We start from the raw sequence: 26,910 nt of genomic DNA, 5'->3' as shown, positions 1-26,910 counted from the left end.
AATTCAATTAAAACAAATTATTTTTCTCAGAGCCTTCTTTGTTCTTTAAGGGTAGGGAAACATGGTTCAGTGTTTGAGGATTTTTTTTGAGTTTTGTAATTTTTAAATTAAATGATGAGGAAAATATGAGGAGAAAATATACATATTACACATTCAGGAGAGGATGGGGATGTAGATGTGAGATTTATACATTTGACTGTGTCTGGCTTTGGGCATCTTAGTGCAAGAAAGGTGTTAATTTATTTGAGAAAGTTGAGTGGAGGACACTAAGATGGTCACAGCATATGACTTGTGAGGAGAATCTGAATGAACTGGGCTCGTTCAGCCAGAAAAGAAGAGGCTTTGGGGGGACTTACTAGCTATCTTACGTAACTTTTTGGAGGTTATGAGAGCCAGGCCCATTCTCTTGCTGTGCTACTCAAGTCAAGAGAGACAATGGTCATAAACTTCTGGTTCTGACTGAATATAACTAAAACTTTGCGCTAGGAGGCTCATTGAGCATTGGAACAGGTTGTTGCCTGGAGAGGATGTGAAATCTTGCTTTGGAAGTCTCCAAGACCTGACTGGCTGAAGCCTTAAGTAGCCTGGTCCAAATCTGACATTGACCTCGGTTTGAGCAGGAGGTCGGACTGGATGACTTCATAAGGCCCTTTCAAACATGAAGAATTCTGCAGTTATGCTTCCGTAATTTTATCCTTGCCCCTTACTTGTGGCATATGTTAACTGTTGGAGATTACTTTAGTATTCTAAATTGGCTTCTTAACAAGCAGAAGAGTTCTGCCTGCATATCAGCGTGGTGCTTGGAAGATAGTGTATATCAAACTGATGGAATTCAAACTTACATTGATGTCTTGTACACTAGGAAGCTTCTGTGGTAGTTTTTGCAAATAACATCTTGTAGAAAATGAAGGCTCTTGGAGTAGTCACTTCAAAAGTAAATTGGGCTACAAGTTCTTCAAATTCTTTCCCGGGTCTAGCAGTAAAGTAAAGCTTGGTCGCACCATGCAGTCTTCTGCAGTGGCTCTGTAGGTAGAACCACTTATTTAAAGCTACCTGACACAACTATAAAACCTTAACTTTTAGTTGATTATTTACTTTGGTAAACTTCAACCATTTGAGTTGAAATCTGACATGCCAGATCAGGTCCATGTGGACTGTTATTAAAAAAAGCATCTTCCTTTGCTTAGCTATGAGAAGCTGAATTACTTAAGAGTTCTAAACTTTTCTTAGAAGATCTCTGGATATCCCTAGAAGTGTACATTTCTCCCACATCACCATCCTGAGCGAGTTGTAAGTGAGAGATGTAGCCAGACTTTTCTGCAAGTGCTGCTTTAGGCCAGCTGGAACTAAGGGCAGGCAATTGCTTGACTTTGTAAAGTGTAACAAGCTGGTGAAATTAGAAGTATGGTGCTCTTGCATTTGTCAAGGAGATGGCAACTACTGCTGTTGGATTTCTTCTCAAGAACTGTTTTACTAGTCTGTGGCCAAGACTCTTACTAGAAAATGCTGTATTGTAACAAACTTGTGTTAGAGCAGATCTTTTTTCTGGTCCTGCTCTCAGCATGGATTGCTTGGAAATCAGGTTTGCTCACCCTGCTCTGCACCTTACTTCTGATGAATTTTAGCAGAAATTGTCTGTCTGAGCAAAACTGGATTAATTCCTACTTGCCTCCATTTCCATGTGTTGCTGTTGCAGAATTCTAGCAAAAGGAGATGATATTTATGTAACTCGTCTTTATAAGTGTGATAGGATTGCCAGTGCGGAAACAGTCTTTTGGTATGGACAGACTGCAGGACTGGTTTTACTTGTAGCTGAACCAGAAGTGCTACTGGTTTTACATTATCTATTAGAGGCAGCCTGTCTCTCTTGTCTTCAGGGCATACAGTCTTTTCTGTTCATTTTTGTGTATCACTAAACTTTCTTCAAGCAGCCTATAATGTCGTGATCTATTTTGGTTTTTTCAAGCTGGAGAACAGGATTTTTTAAGTTGGCTGTGTTGCTTTAATGATGTCTTGTCACCATTTTGTCATATACAGTATAACAGATTCTGAAAACTCTCTTTATTTTCCAATAGGCTGGTGTTCGGGATGCTGTATCCTGCGTATTATTCATACAAAGCTGTGAAGACAAAAAATGTGAAGGAATATGTAAGTCTTGTTCCTTTTAATTGCTTTATTAAATGCCTCTGACATACAACCATGAAATTTTCATTATGTAGTGCAATAAATAATATGAAAGCTTGATTAACTATCTTGGTATTAGATACAACACCTGTGTGAATGTAGTGGTAATCCTGTGATTTTGTTTGGAGAGCTAAAGTTGAGGTTTCTCAGACTTTTCATAGACTTTACTGAAATGTATCCAACACACTATGCTGTATACAGGTATTTTTAGGGGGATTTTTAAACGCAAACCTGAAAGCGTTGGCTGCATTTCAGTGAAGTGCCCAAAATAATGGACTTCCAGGCAGGGGGTAGAAAAAAGGTTTCCTAATTCTACCAACACCTGTAGTATAAGCAATGACAAATTGATTCTCAGTGAGCACTTGAACAGTAGCAGCAGTTTAATTGTCATTGTATGGAGCTCAACAGGGGATTTAAAATCTACTTGAGGGAAGGGTAGCTCTGGTTAATCTATTGTTCCTCAAAGAGGAGAAAAAATGTAACCAGAGAAGGAAAAGATTTGGTTAAGGTCATGTGGAAGAAAGAAGCAGAACGGAGTAAGATGGGGAAAAACACAATCACTGTAGTTACTGCAGTTTAGAATTAATCTTAATTATTTCCTTTTCAGTGTGAGCAATGATGATTACCACAAGAATGTTACCTAGTTACAGTCACAAGGAGGTTTGGTCACTGAGATACATCCCTGTTTGAAGAAGCAGCCTAACTGGATTTCGGGAGCTAACCTATATTGGGTGGAGTCAGTGCCATCAGTTACTTTAGCTCTGCAGCCCTGTAGCTGTGACCTAATTCTGCTGCCTGGATGTGTGACATCTCCACTTTGTACTTGGTTGTAGCTATTGTTCTTCCCCTTGTATGGCTTACATTTAGTCTGATCACTCCATCAAGGCTCCAAAGTGGACATCTTATTCATACTACTTCAGGTTTCTGTGTACAAGCTGATTAGAGCTTATTTGCGCACATAGAGCTAGTGCCTACCCAGAGATAAGCTGCTGGGAGGAAAAATCATGAAAAATAAGAGAAGAATTTCTTCTGTCTCATGCTTACTTTGCCCTGTCAGGAAAGGATATAAAGCAAAGAATTTATAATCTGCTTTTCCTCCTTGCTCCCTCAAAAGAGATCTACAGGCTTAAGCAGAGGATAGAATTTTGAACTCTTAACACAAGAAATCACTTTAAGAGGTTACCATTGACTCTTGCAATATGTTTTCTGGAAAAAGAAAAGTAATGGTTGTAGAATGCTGAGATTTTGACTTTTCTTAATTGTCCAGGTAGCTAGGACTTAGCTGGCTGTCGTGGGCAATCTTTTTTAGAGATGCCTGTCACTTACACAACACTTTTAGTAGGGCCTTGGACTGTGTTTTTCCAACTGTGTGTTTTCATTTAGTCTGAAAACACTGCTTTTCAGTCACCTGTGGTCTTTGACCAGTCCCTGAATTTGCAGTTGCATACAAAATGTTCATGGGGCTGAGATGAATGACACCCATCACAGTGACTTTTTCATGGGCAGGGAATGACATTGATTCATTGGTGAACTACTGCTCCATTGTTGGTTGGGTTGAGTGTCCAGATAGATCTTAGGGATGATCGGTGGCTTTCATCTTCCCAGCTGGGTCATTTTCTTTCACAGAGAGGGTTTAGGTTTAACTGCAGCCTTTCAAATGGCACAGCTCTGCTGTCAGTCATGTTATGGGCCAAGCACAACTTCCTTTCCAGGGCTGTGTGTGGCTCAGGAGCCATCTGGGTTTGCTGGGTTGCAGGAGCTTTATAACAGTGAAATTTTGACTTAGCCACTGCTTCCACCAGTAAAAAACAAAAAACCAAAAAGTACTGGCATCTTGACTTGCTGTGTAGATTATGATGTAACAAATTGTTCAAAGATTATTTCTGGGGGGGAAAAAAGTGTGTTGCTGCTGGCTTCGGTGATTTAAAAGACTTATGGACTTCAGTTGTAGAAATTAGGATCTGTGCCTTTGAGGAGATTTATTTGTTCTTGTAATTACCCAAGTTTAATGGAGTTGATGAAGATCTTTGAGTTTTTTCACTGCTACACCAAAGTGCTTGTAATAAGCATCTGAAACAGAGTTTAGAAGTCTGAATGACCAGTATTCTCAAAACCTGACTTGAAAGGATGTGCTTCTGCCAAAGCCAACAAAGATGAGCTTAACACTTGGATGGTATAAAAAGAGCTCAACAAAACAAATCTGTAATTGCCCTTTTAACATAAAAAGCAAAACTCAGTCAAAGCTTCTGTAACTTCATCTTTAAGACTTAAGTAGATGATGGTCTTTTGGGCAGTGTTAAATATGACTTGCTGGTTTTCTTTTTTTTTTTCTGATACGAAAACCACTGAGAGTCGCTCAGGTTCATTTGTCAAGGATACTTTTGGTACCTAATGCATTAGTTGTACTAGAATATAATTTGACTTGTGTTTTTGAGAATCTTTGCCCAGACCTCAGCAGGACTCCTGGCAGATCTTATGTGCCTTCTGCAGAGCATTTCTTGCTGTTCCTATCAGCCCAAGAGAAACTCCACTTCTATAGCTGTTCCTAATTGGATAAATAGATGTTGATTAAAGAATGAATAGCCTGGGTAAAATACATTGTAAAAAAGTTCAGTTGTGCATGGCATCTTAAAAATTGCATTGCATCGTGCTTAGGTTGATGGGGTGGATGTTACTTTTATTTTTATTCAGGTGTTGCGACTGGTTCATGGAAGGGTCACCAGTCCAAATGTCACATGGCCTGTCAGAGATGACTTCAGCTGTTGTGTACGTTTGTCTTAGCTTATTCGAGCCTGAAATATCTAAATCCTCTGAGAGATTGAAGTGAAGAATGTCATCACATGACTGAGTTTCTTTTCAAATTGAAATGCAGAAAAGCATTTAAGATAAATGGGTCTCAAGTTGTGACAAAGGAAGTGGTTTTAAAGCATAATGCACAGCTATGAAATAGGCAGCAGTGGAGCGTTAGGTTTTGAGTACTTATTTAAGTCCACGTCAAAAAAAGATTGCTTTAGAAGTGATTAAATCTGAGCCAGGTCCTCTGTAGGAAGGTATATATATTCCTCCTTTTGAAAGAGGGTGCTGTGAATCCACGACTTAAACTAGTGTCTAACAAATATGGTGTTTAATGCCTTGTGGGTGTACCAGAAGAGTTAGTAGTCTGTATATCGTAAATGAAATGAGGTTACTGCATCTGGTTGCAGGTGATGCTTTTCTTCTCTTTTTCTTTCTTTTTTTAAACTGTTTTGGTTTTTTTTCTAGCATAGATAGTGTTGGAATTTAAAGAACATGTGGGTGTTCAGTTAGTATGAATAACAGTGGTGGTTTGCATTGACCTATTTTGGAAATATCAGTGGCCAAATGCAATGTATTTTAGAGAAGACAAATGCATGGAACTACTTCTATAATATTTATTCTGAAAGATGTAATCAGTTTAGACAACCAGATCTGAACAAATGTTCAAGATAAATGAGAGATTTAGTTTACTAGAAAACAGAACTAAAACTTGTGTTTTAAGAGCATTGTCTGATTTCAAAACAATGACGTATAGTGTAAACCTTAAAAGTATATAGGTATAAAAATGCCTGAAACATTAAGATACTTACATGCGAGCTCTTTTATTAACAAGAATTTTGTAATTCTTGCTATCTGAATAGAATTAAATTTCCATGAAAACTTAGGCTTTTTTTTCTGCCTTGCCCCAGTGTTAATACTATAATGCTAAGCACACATGTAGAACTTAACTGCAAAGTGTAGCTGAATAACGTACATTGTGAAATGAAAGCAAGGGCTACCTGACTTACTAGTGTTGACATTTGTGTTTGTGGTATAAACATGTGGATGAGTGTGGAAGAGACTGGAATATTTTTTTTAGTGCTGTAGGGGAACTGCATTTCATACTTACGATAATCTACTGACTCTTTGCAGTGTTTTTTTTCCAATTGCTAAAGCTTTCTAGAGGCAGAATCAAATCTGTCAAGCCGGCCTAGGCGAGGTTGTGACCCTGATGACCCGGCCACTTCACTTAGCTTGTTGCAGCTGCCACCAGTTCTACTTATGAACAGAAAACCCTTAGGACCTTTCTCTAATCTCACGTGAAACCTGGTTGATGCAGACTGAGATGCTGTTGAACATCTTGCTTCGACAGCTCTGAACTGACTGTACAGTGTATAGTGTATTCTGTGAAAGGTGAAATCAAGATTCTTACTGAAGATGGTGTTTTAATTTTCAGGTTCGCTGGATGATGTATTGGATTGTGTTTGCTCTTTATACAGTTACTGAAACAATAACTGACCTAACAGTCTCTTGGTAAGAGCCTGCTTTTTATGAAGTCTATATGAAACTGTATTTGTTTCTGATGTTCTTCAATTAGTAATGATTTAATTTTTGTGCTTGTTGATTAGCTCTTTTTTTCAGAAAAAGATCTCAGAGTATATGTAGCTTGCTGTACCCTGTCACTTAAAGTAGGGACTATAAAACTTCCACCTTTGCTGTAGAAGCTGAATAGGCAAATGGACGTCCTAAAAGGATGGACTGCTCTGCCGAGAGGGACCTGGGAGTCCTGGTGGACGACAAGCTGACCACGAGCCAGCAGTGTGCCCTTGTTGCCAAGAAGGCCAATGGTATCCTGGGGTGCATTAAGAGGAGTGTGGCCAGCAGGTTGAGGGAGGTTATCCTCCCCCTCTACTCTGCCCTGGTGAGACCCCACCTGGAGTACTGTGTCCAGTTCTGGGCTCCCCGGTTCAAGAAAGATGAGGAACTCCTGGAGAAAGTCCAGAGGAGGGCAACAAAGATGATGAGGGGACTGGAGCATCTCCCCTATGAGGAAAGGCTGAGGGAGCTGGGCTTGTTCAGCCTGAAGAAGAGAAGGCTGAGAAGGGATTTCATCGACACGTACAAGTATCTCAAGGGTGGATGTCACGAGGACGGAGCCAGACTCTTCTCAGTGGTGCCCAGTGACAGGACAAGGGGCAATGGGCACAAACTGAAACGTAAGAGGTTTCAGTTGAATATGAGGAAGAGGTTCTTTGAGGATGACAGAGCACTGGAAGAGGCTGCCCAGGGGGTTGTGGAGTCTCCTTCTCTGGAGATATTCAAAGCCTGCCTGGATGATGTCCTGTGCAACCTGCTCTGGGTGAACCTGCTTTAGCACGGGGGGTTGGACTGGATGATCTCCTGAGGTCCCTTCCAACCCTTGCCATTCTGTGATAATATCTCTGTGCAGGAATGTATAATGCAAAGCAAGTATATTAACTGTTTCCATTTCTTAAATGACAGTACGATCGATTAAAAAATTAAATCCATAGGTCTAACTTGTTTAATTTTTGTCTAATACAACTTCTTGTATGTGAAGAATCCTATATGCTAATATGTAATTGTGTTTTTTTGAAGATATCTCTTCATGGTGATTAATTTCTGTGCATTTTCTCACTGCAGTTGTTGATTTCATGCAACCTTTAACTTTTCTGTAGGTTTCCACTGTACTACGAACTGAAGATAGCTTTTGTTATTTGGCTCCTTTCCCCATATACTAGAGGGGCAAGTTTAATCTACAGAAAATTCCTTCACCCGCTTCTTTCTTCTAAAGAAAGGGTAAGAAATAACTTCTCATATTTTTAATGCCCAATATGGAAATACCATGTGCTAAGATACTGTTGCTAGAGACATGAGAAAAGCAGATCAGTGTGTTACTGGTTTGCCAGGCAGCATAAACTTGGACTAGAAGAGACAAGTGCATATGACTGTCCATATATATGCTTCTGTTTAACTTGCATGAGCAGACAATGTGCTGCTTTCTATTGACATGAGAGAGCCTGGTGTTGGTGTTCTCCAGTCTACTGGGTGCACTTTGGGGAGCCCAGTTGAGTGAAAGTAATGCAGTTTGACTTTCTACTGGAAGGACACATGCAGTACTCTCTGTGCAGAAGCACAAATGTAGTTTTAGCAACAGCTCTTCATGTTACATTTTTTTCTAGCATAACTTAGTAAAAAAACTTCCCAGGACAAATGACATTGATGACTTTTCTGGTGTGCAAACTTGAAAGGATAAGAGGGGAGACTTCCTACTGCGATTTAAGGGAAGACCAGTCTGCGACAGAAAATACCCAAACAGAACATAGCTAAAGGATATTTAGCTTTAGCTAAAGTATGACAGGACCACAGATCTGCTTAGCTCTCTTTCAGTATTCTGTTTGGATGTGTGGAAAGAGCAAATAGCAAAGGTGTGAAGACTACCACTGAAAAATCTTATAGTACAGAAAATAGCATTCATAAAGGTCAGTGCTGGGCTTGGCCTTTATTAGGCAAAACAGGTAGCTGACATGATTGCTGCTGATACGAACAGTAAGGTCATCTTGACCTTCTGAAGGTTGAACTATAAGCAGTTTGCGACTTCATAAGCTAAAGGTACTTTTTTCCTGTGGTCTGCTAGCTGTTGTGAACTACCTTGAAGCCTTTGTCTCCAACTCCAGGCATTTACCACAGCTGGGGATAAATGTCATGACTATTGTCCTTGGTACTTAACTATGTCAAAGCTCTGGGACTTCAGAAGTTCTTTGTGAGCTTGACTCTACCTTTCTAAGGAGCTCTCTGATTTCATCTTAAGCATGTTATTTCTTGAACAGCTTTTGTCTGACAAGCTAAGCTTACTCTCTGTAAGAAACTTGTTATGTAGCTGAAATGTGTCTGAGCTGGACAAAAGTGATCTATTTTATCTTCTTGTTTGACCAGATACAATCCTTTTTTAAATGAGAGAGTATAAGTGAACGAAATAATAGCATACAAAGGCAAGACTAATCGTCCCATTAAATACTTTCTTAAATATTTCTTCTGTCTTTTATTGATGGAAAAATAATACTGTGGAGTAATGTGAGTTACTTATGCACAGCCCTCTAAAATGTAAGTATGTTTTGCTTTTAGGAGATTGATGACTACATCGTACAGGCCAAAGAAAGAGGCTATGAGACCATGGTGAATTTTGGAAGGCAAGGGTTGAATTTGGCAGCAACTGCTGCAGTGACAGCAGCTGTAAAGGTAACTTTCTGCTTGCATTAATTGCTTTTGTCCTTGATAGACTTACAGAACAGTGTAATTGTACTGAGGATTTGCCATTCCTAAATAAAAATTAATTCTACAAATGTATTGAAAACCTGGAACACAGTTTAAGGGTTTCAGCATTCTGTTCCTTCTCACAGTATATTTGTTTGTTCAAGATGATTTGTAGTTATTTCTTGGATGATGGGGCTCAGTTTACTGTAATTCAAAAGCCACCATGCAGTTTTCTAAGCAGGCTTTTGGTGAAGATGACCATTGTTTCTTTTCTGTCTCTGTTGTGCTTTCTTATTGGTAAACAAACTATTTAAAGGATTTCTGGCTTTTCTGCTGTTTTCCTCCAATCAACCTGAGGTAACTCCACATATAAAGTAAGGCATGAAAGATTACTACCACAGATAAAAGTTATCTTGACACAATTAACTTGTTTGCAACTTGCTGATTGAATTATTAATTTAATATACTAAGCATAAGCTTGCATATCGCTGTTTAGCATACTCTTTGCTTTGCCATGTAATTTCCATTAAATCATGAAGTAACCTGTAGTTGTTCCCAATTCATGTTCCTAAAAAACTTAGGACCTTCAGTTGAATTTCAGCGTGTTCTAGGTCTAGGAAAACAAAATACAAGCTTATAAGTAAGATTCTAAGCAACTTGTGGCCCACCAAAAGGAATATAACTTTAGGCAATGTGTGTTCTACCTAATAGTCATTTAAATGAAAACACAAAAAAAGCATGGAGAGGTGTGTCTGTCCTAGTTAAATGATATTTTTAATGCAATCAGGATTAATTTATTCCTGGGAATAAATGAAACTGTTGTGTTCACAGTAATAGGACTGAAAACTGGAGTACTGTTAGTAGATAATAGAAAGCAATGTAGAGCTCCCTGGCTGTTAAAATTAAGTAGGTAAAGCTAGCATTTAACTTGAATTTCTGTGCTTGTATGTGAAGTTCTTGCTTTATAAATCAAAGAGTTCTAAAACTGCATTTTCAAATGCTATCTCAAAAAGCTTTGGAAAAATAGTCACACATCTCTTGTTTGTTATTTTTTCTCTCTTTTTAAAGATATATGTGGGTGGTGGTGTAAAAAATATTTTTATTTTAAAATATGGACATAAAGAGCAGAAAACACTGAGAATGTGATTCAATTTGATCACTGGTTCTTTTTTGTTATTCAAATTCTTAGTGTTGCCTTGAGGCACGAAATAATTTAAATGGAGTACAACTCTAAAGGAATGTAAGTATCCAGAGTGAAAATAGGTTATTTTAAAAAAACAAAACCAAAACCAACCAAACAAAAAAACCCCAAACAAACAGCAAACAAACCCAATAAACAAAACCTCAAAGTACTCTATTGGGAAAAAGTTTAAGAACGATGCTAAATGCTAAAGCGCAAATTCTTTGCCAAACAGCAAATCATAATTTATTACAATGTGCACCTGTAATGATACTTAGGCTCTGTGTGTTTTCCTTATGTCTGGCTAAGGTTGGATACTTCCTTGTTAATCCTTATGCTGTTACAGAAATACTGTAAAAAAAATAATGCAAATATCTCCTCCCACTTTCCTCTGAAATAACGAATAACATTTTCCTAAATGTCTGTGTTTAGATTTCATTGCTATTCAGCTGTGACTGGCAAGATGCCTGCTCTATTTGTTAAAACTTGTTAAACATGCTCATGAATATTTGTACAGAATTAGTTCAGTGCAGATGAGGTGCTTGGGCAAAACAACCACCGCAATACCAAAGACCTAAAATAGACATGATTTTTAAACAGTATGAAAGAAGAGACTCTGAAAATCTTTGTTTTGGCATGTTAAACCTCTCTTCAGTTTGTCATTCCAAAAAGCTGAGCGTGACTGCTTCATGCAAGCAAATGGAGACAGTGCATGTGTTCTTGATTTTGTTCCCTGTTTTTCAAGAGTTGACTGCTGCCTCCAGCAGGTGAAAAGATTATCCCTTCAGCATGAGCTGGTGGAGCATGCTATAGGATTTCAGGAATGGAATCCTATTAGTGGGACCAGTTTTGATAGGAAGGAGACACACTTTCATCGCTTTTTTTTTTTTTTTTTTTTTTTTTTTTAAGGAGCAGGCATACTTGTTCTGACATACTGGATCTCAAATTAGGAGTAGAGAATGTGGGAGGTTAAACACAAGAGGAGGTCCAAAGAAAGCTGCTGTTCACTGAAGTGGCCAAGCAAAAGACGCTACAATGTCTGCTTATGCTGACTTTAGGAAGGTGGTAAAGTGGCTTGGAAACTTTCTGGAGTATGTTCAAGATCAAGTGTGGGAAAGGGCAGTTTTCTCCAAGGGCTGTCAAAGCAATATGGGATTAGTATTAAAAGGCTACTTGGCTGTGTAGGAGAGGCTGGAGCAGCCAGCCGGCCAGGTCAGTCTACTGAAATTTGACATAGATTTAAACCTGCTCTGCTGTAGTTAAGTTAAAATGTAATTGGCAGGAGTCACGGCTTATAGCTTACCCTCCTGTACTGATATTTTTAGCTGGTTAGCCACTGTTCATATAAAATTTAGTGTTTCAAAACTTGCTAAATAGCATACATTAGAAAAATAAATTGTTATTGTCATGTTAATTTAAGAAAACAAGTCATTGTGAAATCCTGATTTCAGGAGACTTGGAGATAAAATATTGTCTAGGCTGACTTTCATAGGTGACTAATAAAAACTTTCTTCAGCATATAAAACAATCAGCATCAAGGTGCCTTTAACAATAGGAAAGTTGTTGGAGATCTTTCAGCTCATTAGTACATGAATTTGTGGAAATTATGTCCACAATGTTATGTTCCACCGATTATATCTTGTGATCTTTCTTAGATCTTTGATGCATGTGCTTTCCAGATCTTCTGAGACACCAGTTACCTGTACATTCCAATTTTTGCCAACACACAAATTCTGACTTCTCAAGCTACTAGTGAAAACTGGTTTCTATATATCACCACGTGCAGGACAGCTGCTAATTAAGCTGTGAAGTGCACAGTCGTTCTTTATGAGGTCACACAAGTATTGTTCATTTAAGTATTAGTTGGTAAAAAAAAAAAAAACCAAAAACAAAATTTTGAGGGCTGTGTATCTACATGTCTTTTAATCATCCTGAATCTGCTGCCTCTTTGCTGACTGAATATTATTCTAATGGCCTTGCTCCCACTTCCCCTTCTTCCCACTCAGGGCATGGCAGAGGAAGGAGGTATCTTGCAGCCGGCTGTGGCGTACAGCCAGTATCACTATGAGCAGCTCGGCTCACCAGCAATATTACTTTCATCCCTCCTCCCTGCTGGGACTGCCTGGCACGCTGCAGGGGTCATTCACAGGACAGCGGTCCCTCTCCAGGTTGCGAGGGAACAGAAGTCATTCCCCCCGTCAGCCCGGATCGGATCAGGGAGAGAACAGCTGGGAATGTGGGTGCTGCACTCTGCAGCTCTGCAGCCACAACGCTCCAAGCAGCTCTGTGGACATGCAGTCCATTGAGAACTTGTCCAATGAAGGAAGGCAGCTTTGTTCAGCGATCCTGACTACTGAGGGGGTGCAAGTCCAATTTAAACAACCCCAAGTCCCTGAGGCAGACATACTGTGTGGTGCCTGTTTACAGCAACTTCACTGGGTTAAGTATATAGAATATAAAAATACATGCTCAATAATAAAGTAGAGAAGGGCATTTCATATATGAGGGTCAGCTGATGAGACTGCATACTAATAGCTTACTAGAGTCTGAGTAGTCTCAAAAGGAGTCCCTTAAGTAGGCTATATTAATCAAAAACTAGATTTAGAAACCCATTACAACTTAAATTAGTGCTTCAGGTTGGTCACTGGTAAGGAATGTGGTCTCTGAAAAGCGTCTAATATGTTTTGGGAAGCACTATTGAATAAATAAGCAGACTCATTCTTCAAGACTTGCATTTTCTTTAAGACAACAGAAATTCTACAGTTCATTTCTCTTCAACATTCATTTACATAGAAATTTGAGCACTAAAGTTGTTCTCTGCTTTTTTGCCTGCATTGTAATTGTAAATATGTGTGTGTCAATCTTTTGTGGTATAGTTTAGTTGACAGCCTCTGGGCTGGATGCAGCCCACTGTATTTCTTCTTTACTGATAGGAACTGTTGAAATAATGGGACACCAGTGCAGGTGTGGCAAATGCTCTGCCATCTTCTCGTGAACAGCTGTATGGCTGCGGAGAGGTGGTGGCTGCTGCCGCACCCATGCTGTGAGTGTGGAAGCAGGAGATCCCCCTTCAGCTCCACCTGCAATTGCGTTGCTCTGCCTTCTGTTTTGCGGGCAAACACCTTGCTTTCAAGCTGTGGCCAGTAACTCTCTGAACTTTCAACAAGATATCAAAGCTCTTCGTGCATTAATATTCTACATGTGAATGTTACTCTCACGTTTCCTGCAGTAGAGGGTATTTAATATTTTTCAGCCAGACTTTCATTCTGAGCTGATAGTAATCCAGACCCTCACAGAATGTTTTGTTTTAGCAGAAAGCAATTATCTGCTGCTTTTGGGCATGGGGGTGGAAGAATATTCTTAAATCTTAAGCGCTGTATGAGCACAGTGATTTTTTTTTTTTTTTTTTAATTATAAACCCCGCACGTACACAAAACGCCTTGGAATTTCTCCTCTTATTAGTCTATGCAGTGTGTGAAGTAGAAATCAATCTTGATTTAGCTAGGCTGGATCTTCCTAGAGGTGGGATGGAGACTGGGGGGGGACCGTAGGGAGTACCTGCATAGGATCAGTACAATGTGTGACCATGACTGTGCCATACAGCAGTGGTTGTGCAGCCCCCATTCCTACTGTGACTCTCAGGCATGTGTGCTGCATCTCTTATTTGTATACATATCCTTTCAAACTTCTTAATATTTGCTGTGTGTAACTTGAGTGAAACTTTCCATCTTGTACTTCTGGAATGAAGGGCCCATTGTATGAATTGGTTCTGTCCTCACTGAATGAGGCAGTACTCCACAGGAGCTCTAGCAGTTTGGTTAAGGGCAGAATGTTATTTTATGGCAGATAGTTTGACTTTTTTCCCGTTTGAAAAACAAAATTCTGTATCAAAAAGCTGCACTGAAAAATAAGACAATGTTCCCAGCTTGGATCTAGTCCTCTATATCTACAGTGGAATAGGAAATACAAGCTTGTAATGTGAATTCTTCTTAGCATGTTAGTTATTACAATCTTGACTATGTTAATCTTGTACAACTTCCAAATGTCTTTTTGTAGTACATCACATGATGAATGAACTTGCTGTGGAACTGTTACCCAAGTGTGTCTTTCTATACTTTTGTTTCTGGCCAAATCCAACTTCTGTCACTATTTTATAGTAGATTCTGTCCACACTTAGCGAGTGGAGTTTTGCTGAATTTATATGGATTCTGCTGAGAACCAGCTGGGTCCACTTTATGCATTCATCAGTGTTCAGTGATTGAGACCTGAGTCCAGTTGCATCTCTTCAAGCAGTGGATGCAGATTGATCAACAGTCTTGTGTGTTAGAGCACATACTGTATGCTGTTACTTGTCAAAAGAAGCAATCCTGTCTCTCGGGTTGCTTCTCTAGTGTCCTAGCAGCTGACTGTCAGTTCTCAGGTATGGCTGGTTCCTGATTCGGTTTACTGTGCAAATGCTTTTCAAAGCAAGAACTGGAGTAGTGGAAGGGCAGGATTCTTGCCTTAAGGCAGGACAGACCTGCCTTAAATAAGCCATTTCAGGGAATAAAATTAATTTCAGAATTTCTACAATAGAGTATAGACACTGTTCAGTGTTAGTAGGGCCTTTTTTCTCAAAGGCAAGCTGTAGCTGTGTTCTTGAGAACTGTCAGTCATCCTGCACGACGCACTAGAAAAGTCAAGGCTTCTTTTTCTCTCAAGGAAACCCCTTCACTATTGTTGAGTGGCAATGTGTGAATGGTGGTATAAGAATTAAAATAGGTTCTTCTTGCCTGTGTAGCACACTGTCTTAGCTTTACATGCTGTACTAATGGCTAGTAATTAGAAAATGAATGTTAGGTTTCAGCCACTGCCTCCCCCCTGCCCCCCACCCCCTTTGGTGGCCATACAAGCTTAAGTAGTATGACTCTGCTGTCTCTTCACTTTTCATGGTTATTTTTAACATGGCATGATTTAGTGTGCTGGTCTACGATCTGCAAACAGTTGTTGCCACGAGAGTAGGGACAAATGGCTGTGGCCAGTGGTGCAAGAACTGCCTTACACTGGTGCTGTTGCAGAGAAAGGTGTGTGGAATTGTACCCCGGTTTCCGCTACTGCTAGCTAACATAATGCTCAAATGAAGAATTTTACTTAAATGTTTCATTTGTGAGAGTGAAACAAAATCTTGAATCCTTGCTCGATTGAAGTGGGATTCGTGCACAGGCTTTTGTCAACCTTCCTCTGAAACGGTTATTTTTTTTGCCTCATATGCGAGAGAGGGAAGAATTAAATGTTATTTTAACATGACATTGAGTAATGTGCTTGTTCTTTTAGTTGTTTATACAATAAATTAAGCTTCAGTGCTTTAATAATAACATCATCTGGTGTAAGATGAAAGAGCTGCTTGATGACCCTTCTTTCCAAATGGCAACTTCCTATATGTCCCCATGTACAAAAGATGTGAAGACAATCAGAGAAGGAATACTAATATTCAAATGTGATCAGCTATCGTTGTATGTAGCATTAGGTTTTGGGTTGGTATTATGTCAGTAAAGCTCCATTAGTAAGAGAACCTGCTCGCCTGTAGTCCAGGCAGGACCTCTTTGGTTTGTGGTTTCAAGTTTCTGTCAACTGGAGCTTTTGTAGTGCTGCCAGTTCTCGGTTACTTGAGTTCATGTTACAGAGTGTATTTTTAACACTTTTTTTCCTTTCTTATGCATATTCAAATTTGTAGAGGGTAAAATATAAAATAGCAGAAATCTTTATTTATTTTCAGCCACACTTTTTAAAACGGAAGTGTTTAACCCACTGTCACGCTACCTAGCACTGCTAGAGAGATACCATGCTTGAAGTGAATGGAGCATTTCTGATGGTTTTTTTTTTTTCTTTTAAACACTTCCCCTCATCCAAAAAGCCTTTATTTACTCAGATTAAAGAAGTGAAATGAGACATTTGTAATGAAACTGCTAGCTTATCTGTAACTTTTTTGTCTAGGAGCAATATACAGTTAAGCCTGGGTAAAAGCAGTATTTAAAGCAAATATAAACTTACCGCATGCTTATGTTCAATGAATTTTGTAGTGCAACAGGGAAGCATGGGCTTAAACATCTTAACCGAACTTGAACAGCAAAGTTAAACCTCTGCTTTGTTTTCAAAGATACTGTTGTTGTATTTCAGAGTCAAGGTGCAATAACTGAGAAACTGAGAAGTTTCAGTATGCATGATTTGACTACTATACAAGGAGATGAGCCAGTAGGACAGAGACCCTATCAGACATTACCAGAAGCAAAAAAGAAAACCAGAGCAAATGAACCTTCAGGTAAGTATCAATCTGTTTTTTCTAGCTAAAAGAACAAGTCACTGAAGACAAAAGCGGGAAAGCAGAAATACTTTTACCCCATTTAGAAATGGAAAAGGCCTCAAAGAATTCCAGTGCACTTGAACAGAGTTGACTTGAGCAAGATATATGACAACAGTTGAGAAATGCTCCCTGAATTACTTTCTTTTCTCAGCCACTAATAGTGTAGTCATACTGTACTCACTACTCCTATCTTTGCCAATTAGCAATGAGAATTCCTTGCCAAAGTAAAGCTTAATTGGAAGTTAAAAAAAAAAAAAGTTATTTAAGTGGTGTTTCTGTGACAGATGTACAAAAAGTTAAATATGAAAATTTATGGAAACTCAATAAATAGGAAGAGAACATTAATGGAAATGAATTCAGTAGATCTGTAACAATAGTTCAAAATGTAAAATTGCTTGTTGTGGTAAGAATAATGAAGGCATTAAGTTGTCACAATGGACTGATGCACGTCCACACTCAAAAGATGGTGTGTAGTGACCAATATCTTTTTTGCAGAGAGATTTTATTATTAGTCTTACTATTCTATTATTGTATTAAATATATTATTATTAATTATTATTATTATAATCACGTTGCTCTTGAGCCCATGGTGCTTGAAGGAAGGTTTTGGTGCAAGGCTGTCAATTGCACCTTTTTAAATGGTTAGGCTACTACAATGTAAAGTGGTTGATATTTCACACGAAAGAAATAGCTCTGGTCCATTTCTTTTCTCCTCACTGAAGTCTGTCATTTCTTCTCATCCCTCCATTTCAGGAGGGGTGGAGCTTGTGGAGCACAAGGAATTCCAGGAATTGCATGGTAGCTCATGGTGTTTCTGAGGAATAAATGGCCACCTGAATGGCCCTCAGCTGAATTGCTAATTGAGCCCAGAAGGTATCCTGTGCAGGTCAGCATAAAGACAAGGGGGTACTGGCCAGAGAGAAAGCCTATGAATTCATCAGGTGTTGCATTAAGAATGATGTCACCGCCGCTGTTGTGCAGGGGCTCTTCCTCAGTAAGAGGGCATTACTTATCTATCTGAAATAGCTTGAAAATGCTCAAAATTCCATTTAAAAAAAAATGTACTCGGGTACAGTTTATACGGTATAAATAACTGTAAATTGTGAGATTCAGTCTCACATGTCAAAATGCTTTCTTAGAGTTAGTTTAACTTAAATTATTTCTATTCCTGGACCCAAATCTAGTGTGCACCTCTTCTGTTCTCTTTAGAAGTTTCTTCAGCGTTAGAGATGTTAAAAAAAGAACAAACCGTGGCTGGAGTTAGGAACACTATGTAGCAATATTTTGTTGCACTTAAATCACAAAAAATAACATTCTGCTGAGCTGGGAGTTCCTGTGCAAATCAGTTGAAAAGACCGAGTTGTAGAAGGACATTGATCATAGGATGACTGAGCTGCCAGTGCCAGTATGGTTGCTGTGAAAAAGGCAAATGTGATTTTGATGCATCAGAAGAGGTGTTACAAATAGAGATAAGGAAGTATTGGTGTCACTGCAAACATCTCTAGTCAGAAACTATGAGTAACAGATGCGATTCAGATCTTCCATACTGAAAAAGATGAATTGAAACTGTCTTGGAGGCAGAGACATGTTGCCTTTAGAATGGCAGAAGAGGCCAGCCTGCCTTAAGTAGCTGTGGGGTAGGCGTGATTCTGATTTCAGGAAAAAAGGAATGACCAAAGGAAAATAATCTAATTAAGCCTAAATAAAATACTGGCTTAAGATGAAATGTACTTTGTTTATGAATAAAGTTGGGTTTGGAGTCTGAAAGGTGTCTGAGTGTTTACAGCTTGTAGGTTCTGGAATGGCCTTATAAAAGGAGAGTTGGGGGCGGGGGAGAACCGGACCACATTCCGGGGCCTCATGATTAAGTCTGTGATGGGGATTTAGGGCTCTTTGACCCTAAGGAGCTCCTCAGGTTATGTGTTAAAGCAGTTTGCGCCCTCTAGTGAGAATATTTGGTAATAATCTTGGTCCTGTTTTTGTAGGTTTTAAACAGTTCTTAATAGCACAGAATCGCAGAATGGCAAGGTGTAGTTTGACATTGTATCGATCTGAAAGGAACTTTGGTATTCAATATGAAGAGAGGTATGCAAGTATGAAGAAAGATCCTGTGAATCACAAAATCACAGAATGGTTTGGGTTGGAAGGGACCTTGAAAGATCATCTAGTCAAATGTGCCCTCCTGTGGGGATTGTAGCCAAAACCCATAAGTTACTTCTACAGGTGACCACTGAGGTTTTTGCAGTTCAGTGTAAAGCAGTAGATGGTAGCAGACTGATGGTTTGATTTTTGACAATTGAGGAACCGCTGAATTACATAACTATGGAATGAAGTGGCGTGTTACTTACCAATGGCAGAATTATAAGTAGCAAGCTCCTGGCAGACTAGATGTTTTGCTGTTTTGAAACAGCGGGCAGACTGACCATATCATTTAAAAGAATAAAGGATGTGTGCTAAAGATTAAACTCATGGTTTTCTTAAAAATCTAAAAGTTACAGGTACTTTGTTAAACATTTTTATAAAACCTTTTAAAGGTTACAAAGCGCCACTGGAAAAAAGTCCTGGGGATGATAAAACAGATGAAGAGATGGAGGGGGCACATTCAGAGGATGAAATGGTTGCTCAGAGAGGCCTTCGAAGAACTCAAAGCATGAAATCTGTGAAAAGTATTAAAGGCCGTAAAGAGGCAAGTATAATCTCAGTCAAGTATTGAGTTAGTTTTTTAACAAGGTACCTTGGCATTTTTAATAATGCAGAATTTTTTTTTCCTTAATCTCAGAAGGGTTATCAATGATAACTGGGTTGTAGAATGCTAAATGGAGAAGTAGTATGTGACAACAATATCTAAGCTGGAGCTTTTGTACTTCAGGGTGTTTAAGGAAAATACATGAATGAAATGAACTAAGCAAGGAAAAAGGGAGGAGGAGATGAAATAGACTCTGTCTTGTAATGCTAATTCTGGCACCACCAAGCCCAAATGCCAGGAACTGCTCACCTTGAAAGGGGTGTAGATAGCAGTATTGTCATCTGCATTTGTGTGTCTTGGTTGTTCTTAAACATCTGCTGTTTAATGGATTAAAGAAGATGCAGAATTTTTTAGTTCCCATAGATATGTGGTCTACTTTGACTTGTAACCCAAAAAGAGAAGATCCCATGTAGGATTCAAAGTGCTTTATGTTTGCATATATCACAAAGTTTAAAGATCTTTCAGAATAAATGTCTATGGAATCTCATAAAAGTTTTTGGGTAATTCTGGGAAAACAGTTGAGACTTACCCTTCTTGCCCAATTCTCTTGAAACTGGGTCTCAGTCAATCATAGGTACGTTCTCTTGCTGAGTCTGTGGAGTGTCAAAAGCACACTTAAAGATGCTTACTAGGTTGGGTTAGTGGAATGGTAAAAATATTTCTGCCTGAACTGATCTCAACTCTTTGTGAAGTTATAATTTTTTTTTCCCCTTAGATACGGTATGGATCACTGAAATACAGAGTAAAGAAGAGACCCGCTGTATACTTCTAAGTGTATTGCACAAAGCCTGCAAGACAAACTGCTGTATTATAATAACTTGAATTCAGTGTCAATTGTTAAAAGACCTGTGTATGATTCATAAAATGAGTATGTATGAATAGCTGCGGTAGGACTTGGTTTTATGAACCTAAATGGCTGGATAAAGTATTACTCTGCTTTTCTGTAATTGCTTCTTGTTTAGACTTCAACCTGGACAAGCTATAGTATGAATTTCAGCACTCCTTAAATAGGAGTTAAATGAGGAATAGGAAAGTTTTTCCAGAGGTACTGAACAGACTGAAATAATTACAACTCCAATTGAATTAGCAGAAGTTGTAAGTATTTGGCACTTGTGAAAATCAAACCCATAGTGTCCCTAAGTTTACATGGAAAGATAATTATACTTGAAATATTTTTCTGAACTACAATTCCTGTAAAGACCTTTGTGTAATTTAAAAATGTGCAGTTTAAAGGATAGTGGATGATGGTGGGGAAGGAAAAGGAAAGACTTGGTAGGTAGGGTACATCCTTAAGAACATCATCTTGCATCATATTGCCAAGCTTAACGAACTTATATAATACTAATAGGTGCAAACTGGGGGTACATTTAGCACTTTATGCAAAACTATAGTTTTGCACACTTACTGATTTACAGCTGCACATGTCATTTTAGTGACTTCTTAGGTAGGTTAGAATTATCTTTTGAATGCCAGCAATCTTTGATTGCTTAAGTACGCTTAGGATGCTGTAGATAATTGCTACTAACACTTAACAATATTATCAGGTGCCTTTCTATGTGTTACAAGGCTGTGTGGCATTTTTTTTATCTGTGTGGGTTGGGGTTTTGTTTTCTTTTGTTGTCATTTTGTTTGTGTCTGTCTTCTTCCTTCATCTAGAGAGATGTAACATAGTTTAAGTCAGTTTTTGGTTAAAATTGTGGTAAATGAAACTTGTAGCAATACCAGTGATAGACCTCAGGGATCTGATCAGCCCATCAGCTGTGTGTTAGAAGTCATGCTGACATGAAGGCATGTATGATTTCAGGCCCTGGTTTGGTTTTGCTCTGCAGTGCTTTAAGAATGAATATATATATATATATTTGAAAATGTATGTTTGTGTATTTCATATCATATGTGGATTCTAAAATTGGCTGTGTAGTACTTCCTTTTATTGCTCAAGTTATTACTAAAATATTTACATACAAATAGCTTTTTCTAAAAGTCTAGCTGTTCTAGTCAGCCATTTTATAACCCAGAGTCCTATGGCGTAACTGTTCGCACAGAGATCAATTTTGGAATGTCATTCAAGGCAGGGACTTGTCAAATGACTTGTTTTTTTGAGGTCCCCTTTGGTTCTATTTTCTGCAATTCTGAGAATTAGGCTGATTTTAGTTTTCTATGTGACTATTTCTACTGTGGATTAAGGGAGAAAACACCTACTTTTTGTAGATAGTATTTTATTACTTGGCATGGGGCCAGATGGTGTTACTTTTCTTAAGAGAAAATGGTGTATGATCCCTCTTATCCTTGGATCTCGGACTCCAATCCTTAGACCTTCCCCCAGGTATGACAGTCGTCTGCAAGTCTACTGCAATGCTTTTAAACTTATTCTTAAGGCTTGGGCCTGCTGCGCTTCTTTTTCTTTGTATTACAGCTATAGCAGGTTCACTGCTGGTAAGCACTTAATGGGCTGTTAATATACACTGGCATTTGAAGCAGTCTTCTGTAGACTTTGGGCCAGGGTTTGAATTGTGTGGATAAAAATACAGCTGGTCTGTATTGGCATTGCGTTACTCACTTGCTGTTGTAGGCATTTGTAAGCCAAGTGCGAAGCCTTGGTCAAATATACAGTACTGATGGCGCAGTGCTTTTAGCATCTCCAAGGAAGTTAAATGCTTTAGTAAGAAGTTGCAACAGTCCATATGTGATTAAAAGGCCAAAGCTTCTATTACTTTACTCAAAGACACAGTTTCGTACCGGAAGACAGAAAGGCTGCTCTCTCCCAGATGAGCGTAGTGCAAAATCCCATCCTCTAACCAAAACAGCAGTTTGTGATCTAGCTTTTATAAGGAGCTGTTGTCTGTGGGGAAGGCAGTGATCAGAAAGGCAGCCTCGCCAGGGTGTAGTTCATCACTTGTGTGTTTTTGCATTAGAGGAAAACTGAGGCTTTTGTAGTTGCATCCTGCCCCTCTTTGAAAATTGGACTAACCCGGGCCTTGGGTGGGATCTCGAACTCTTATTCTCCAGTTGAGTGTCCTCCTTGAGCACTTGCTGCCGCATCTTCCTTCAACTCATCATGTCTGTTTTATCTGCAAGCATGGGGCATTAAAATCATCATCTTCCTATAAATCGGAATCCTGCATGAAGGAGCGGGGTAAGCCCTTCTTCCAGAATTACAGTTCCTGTTACAGGTTCAGGTAGATTCTGTTTCGGGAGTTGTGTTCTTTTCCCATTTCCAGGGCTAGCAATCACCTGAGTAGTTTAGGCTCTACCGCACTTGTGGTCAGTAACTTGCTCTCTGTGTCATTATGGACTTGAGGCTGTAAATTCTGGCAGGCTTAACTTGCTAATTAAGTAGTGACAAAGGCTAAATAAAAGCTCCTTTTTCTGAGCTATGCATGGAACTAGGGAAGCTGGCAGTATTATTCACAGCCATTACTGTCTGCATATAAATGTACTTGCGTTCTCTCAGATACTGTCTTAAGTGATAAAACTCCAGTGTTTTCCTGGCTGTCTATTCAGTCTAATATCCTACTGTAAGATTCTTTTCTTGACAGCCCGATTTTGCTCTTTGAATTCATCCTGAAACTGGTTCACTATATTATCTTAATTTTTTTTTTCCTTGTTGTTCATCGTCAGCTAATGCTTGGCAGGACACAATGGCATGATTAGCTTTCATCCCAATGATATGTATTTGTCTCTGCTTGTTGAATTTAGCTTAGCTTGGTTTTGAAACACTACACAGTCTTTTAAACTTTGTGTACAGGGAATTTTCAAACTTTTTTGCCTTTGTAACTGCAAAAGTGATTTGTCCAGCTCTTGCCGGTAAACTTCTTAGAAAAATGTTAAACAAAAATCAAAATTTAACTTGGCATTCTTTTGGGGTTTAGAATGTAAATCAAGTTATAGAATCTTACGAACAGTGTTTCCTGAGAATTGACTGACTGCCACCAACAGGGCTGCTAATATAAAGAAAAACTTACATAGAGGTTAAAGGTACTTTAAAAGAGAATATGTATTTCTTGTTAAATCATATAAAGGTTTCGAGCCTTTCCAAAATATATCTGAACTGACTCGGGTTTCTTAACAAGAGCCTCCTGTACATGTGAAAATACATAGTTTGAGATGAGGATTAAATTGATGGCCTCAGTAGCAAATAAACTTAGGCCAGACTCTTGATTACAAGGTAATTGCCAATTTTAGCTACTTAATGCTAATTGCTTTGCTATGTGAAAGTAACTGAATATTATCCAAGATATTTTGTGCAAACTATAATGCATTTTAAAATGAACAGAAAATAATTTGGTTAAACAGAATGCTGGGTAAATGCTAGATGCATTTAACATGTTGTTCATTACAAAAAGATGCATTTTATTTTTGGTGTTGCTTTTACTAATGGGAAGTTGGTATTTTTAAGTATTTTTCTACAGACGTGTATGTGCAAAGGCAATATAACATTTTTCAGGAACATTTTAAAATGTTACAGACCAGAGACTGTCTGCATTGAGACTGAAGTTAGTAGCTTTAAAAAAAAATGCAATGTAAGCTTTAATTTTTATATTGTAATAATAACTTGCTGTCAACTTGTTTACATATTTGTAGGAGGGAAAGCTTCACTAGGCATTGACTTATCTTGATACTATCTTTAATAAATGCTGCTTTGAGCAGGACGCAGTGGATATTTTATTACCTGATTTATGATTAACAAACCAGTCGCTATGTAATCTGTATTCTGTTATTTATTATAATGATTCTTCTACTGAAACAACCTATCTGAATTTTGAAGAGACTTCTAAAACTCTTCAAAGTATGACTAAACGGTCATTGAGGTTTTTGCTGGGGAGCCTGATGCTGACTTAGACTTCACTGGTAATGGGCGATGGGATGAGGGGAAATGGTCTGAAGTTCTGCCAGGGCAGGTTTAGGTTGGACATTAGGAAAAACTTCTTCACAGAAAGGGTTGTCAGGCACTGGAATGGGCTGCCCAGAGAAGTGGTTGAGTCCCCATCTCTGGAGATATTTAAAAGACGGGCAGACGAGGTGCTTAGGGATGTGGTTTAGTGGTGGGATGACAGGGTTAGGTTAACAGTTGGACTTGATCTTAAAGGTCTTTTCCAACCTAAACGATTCTATGACTCTATGATTCTATATTTTCTATTTATTTTCATTTTTTTGATGCAGCTTTACTATTGTTTGTGCTAACAAACAGATTTTGTTTTGTATCTCCTAGTCAGAGTTGTTCTGGTAACCCAGAGGAGAGGCATAGGTAAACTTGGGCCTTTTCTTTTCCGAACCTCATGTCAAGTAAGCTATTAACACTCCTAGCAAAACCCAAGCAAAAAACCTCAGTAACCATGTTTTTCTGGACTTTTTTTTTCAAGGCTTCCTAAATTATCGCCATGAAGGAAAGGATTTCTTGATATGGTTAATTGAGGAGAAAGACTTAAAACCAACTATTTATTGCTACTGTCTCCTAAGCATTATGAAAATACATCCCAGAAGCACGGACTGGCTGTAAGGGACCTTGCAGTGATTCAATTCCTAATGTCAGAACAGTTCATACCGTACAAAACCCTCACCTAATGAAGAAATTGTGGCTGTCAGAAAACAATGTGATTTTTTTTTTTTCCCCTTTATTTGTTCAACTCGGGTTTGGTAGGCAGCAGGAACATTCGTGAATGTGGGCTAAAAGCTGTCTTCCTGCTGTTTAACATGATGCCGGTGAGACCTGCTCAGGGTATGATTATCTGGTGATTCTAAAATAGCACTGGTACGTATGTCCTAAGCCAAAATATTCAAGACAAAGCAGATGCAGCAATGGTGACAGTTTTTTGGGGCACTTTTTTCTGAGACCTTAAGTATTGTATATTTTCCACACTAACATGGAAAACCAGGCGACTGAATGTGAGGGGGAATCTAATAGGTCTTGTAAAATCAGTAGACTTCCAAAATTATTTTCATCCTATTTTATTCTGTAGACCTGTTCAGGAACAAAATGGGAGCCTGTCTTGTTTATGTCTGCCTGCTTTTGCCAAGGTTCAGCAACAGATTGCTCTGTTTGAATTAGGGTAGGAATCATGAAAGCAGCTGGAGCAGAGACTATGAGGACTTCAAGTAAAACCTAGGATTTCACTACTGTCTGCTAATGTACGGTGACCACATGGACGAGGAAGCTCAGAAATTATTTAGAAAGTCCCTTTTATCTACGCTGTCACAGTTCCAAGGTAAGCAGCACTTTGACCCTCACTTAGCAGTCCCTGGGCAACATACCCGCTGTGTTGTGTGGCACTCGTTGCTTTCTGCACGCTGTCCCATCCAGTCTTTCCACTACTTTTAGTTCTCCTGGACAAAGAATAGTAAGGTGAGGTCATCCTAACTTACTGCCTCAAAGGAAAGAATTTCTTGATATGGCTAACTGGGGAGAAAGACTTCAAGGCCAAAACAAAACCCCTGTATAAAGCTAGTGTAATAGTAAAGCTGCATCTTCAAACATAACGCTAGGAGAAATGCAAGCATAACCATGTGTCCTACAGTCTTGCAGGAATTACACCAAAGGCGGCCACTCACCATGCTTTTGTCAAAGCCCTTTCCCCCAGTTCTAATTAATAACAGTTAATGTCTCTATTCTTAATACTAGAATTGCCAACCTAACTGGAGTTTCTCCTGTTGTCCATGGAGTGTGGAGCTTTTAGGTGGCAGTCTGCAAACTGGATGAAAGCCACGGGGTGAACAGAGCATTTATGGTGGTTTAATTTGTTTTATTGAATCAGCAAGCAGAACTGACCTGTTCTGCAGGCGCTCAATTACCAGATCTGGCCAGAGACAGCAGCCTGGGGAGAAGGCTACAGAGCAAAATTAACCTTTGGTAGCAGCCTGCAATTACCTAGGCTAGATTAAATCCTGATGAAAAATGCTGCTTCTCTTAAAATCGAGGTCATGGCAGGGGGAGAGCTGCTTGCTCCATTTTAAAACAGCTCTGGAGCAACTGCTGAGCCCTTCTGCTCTCTGGGGTGTCTCGGGCAGCTCAGCTCCAAGTGCCTTTTTGCTCGAGAGCAGATTTGGCCGTAGCCCCTTGTATCACACCTTGAGCAACCTCATGCCTTGGTGGCCTTTTCTTCCCACTGCAGCGGCGAGGCTGTCCCCTGCCACCACCAGCCGCTGTTCTCCACTCTGCAGTGATTCCTCTGCACCGCTTTTTTTCACAGAATGGCAGGGGTTGGAAGGGACCTCTGGAGCTCACCCATCCCAAACCCTGCTAAAGCAGGCTCACCCAGAGCAGGTTGCATAGGGCAGTGTCCAGGCGGGGGTTGAGTATCTCCAGAGAAGGAGACTCCACAACCCCCTGGGCAGCCTGGGCCAGGTCTCTGTCACCCTCAAAGTCAAGAAGCTTTTCCTCATATTCAACTGAAACCTCTTACGTTTCAGTTTGTGCCC

At 39.2% G+C, this 26,910-nt stretch overlaps 1 protein-coding gene across 1 annotated transcript; it reads left to right on the top strand.

The window, feature by feature from the left end:
* The first annotated feature begins 2,075 nt into the window (after positions 1–2,075).
* Positions 2,076–22,391, top strand: REEP3 (receptor accessory protein 3). The gene is made up of 7 exons (XM_009637002.2): positions 2,076–2,148; positions 6,416–6,492; positions 7,656–7,776; positions 9,103–9,216; positions 16,568–16,709; positions 19,286–19,437; positions 20,213–22,391. The coding sequence occupies exons 1-7, from the start codon at positions 2,089–2,091 to the stop codon at positions 20,267–20,269; spliced, it is 723 nt and encodes a 240-aa protein (XP_009635297.1). The 5' UTR covers positions 2,076–2,088; the 3' UTR covers positions 20,270–22,391.
* The last annotated feature ends 4,519 nt before the right edge of the window (positions 22,392–26,910 follow it).

Source organism: Egretta garzetta, unplaced genomic scaffold, assembly GCF_000687185.1.
Source record: "Egretta garzetta isolate BGI_Z169 unplaced genomic scaffold, ASM68718v1 scaffold204, whole genome shotgun sequence".
NCBI lineage: Eukaryota > Metazoa > Chordata > Aves > Pelecaniformes > Ardeidae > Egretta > Egretta garzetta.
This window is presented reverse-complemented; position numbering and strand designations above follow the sequence as displayed.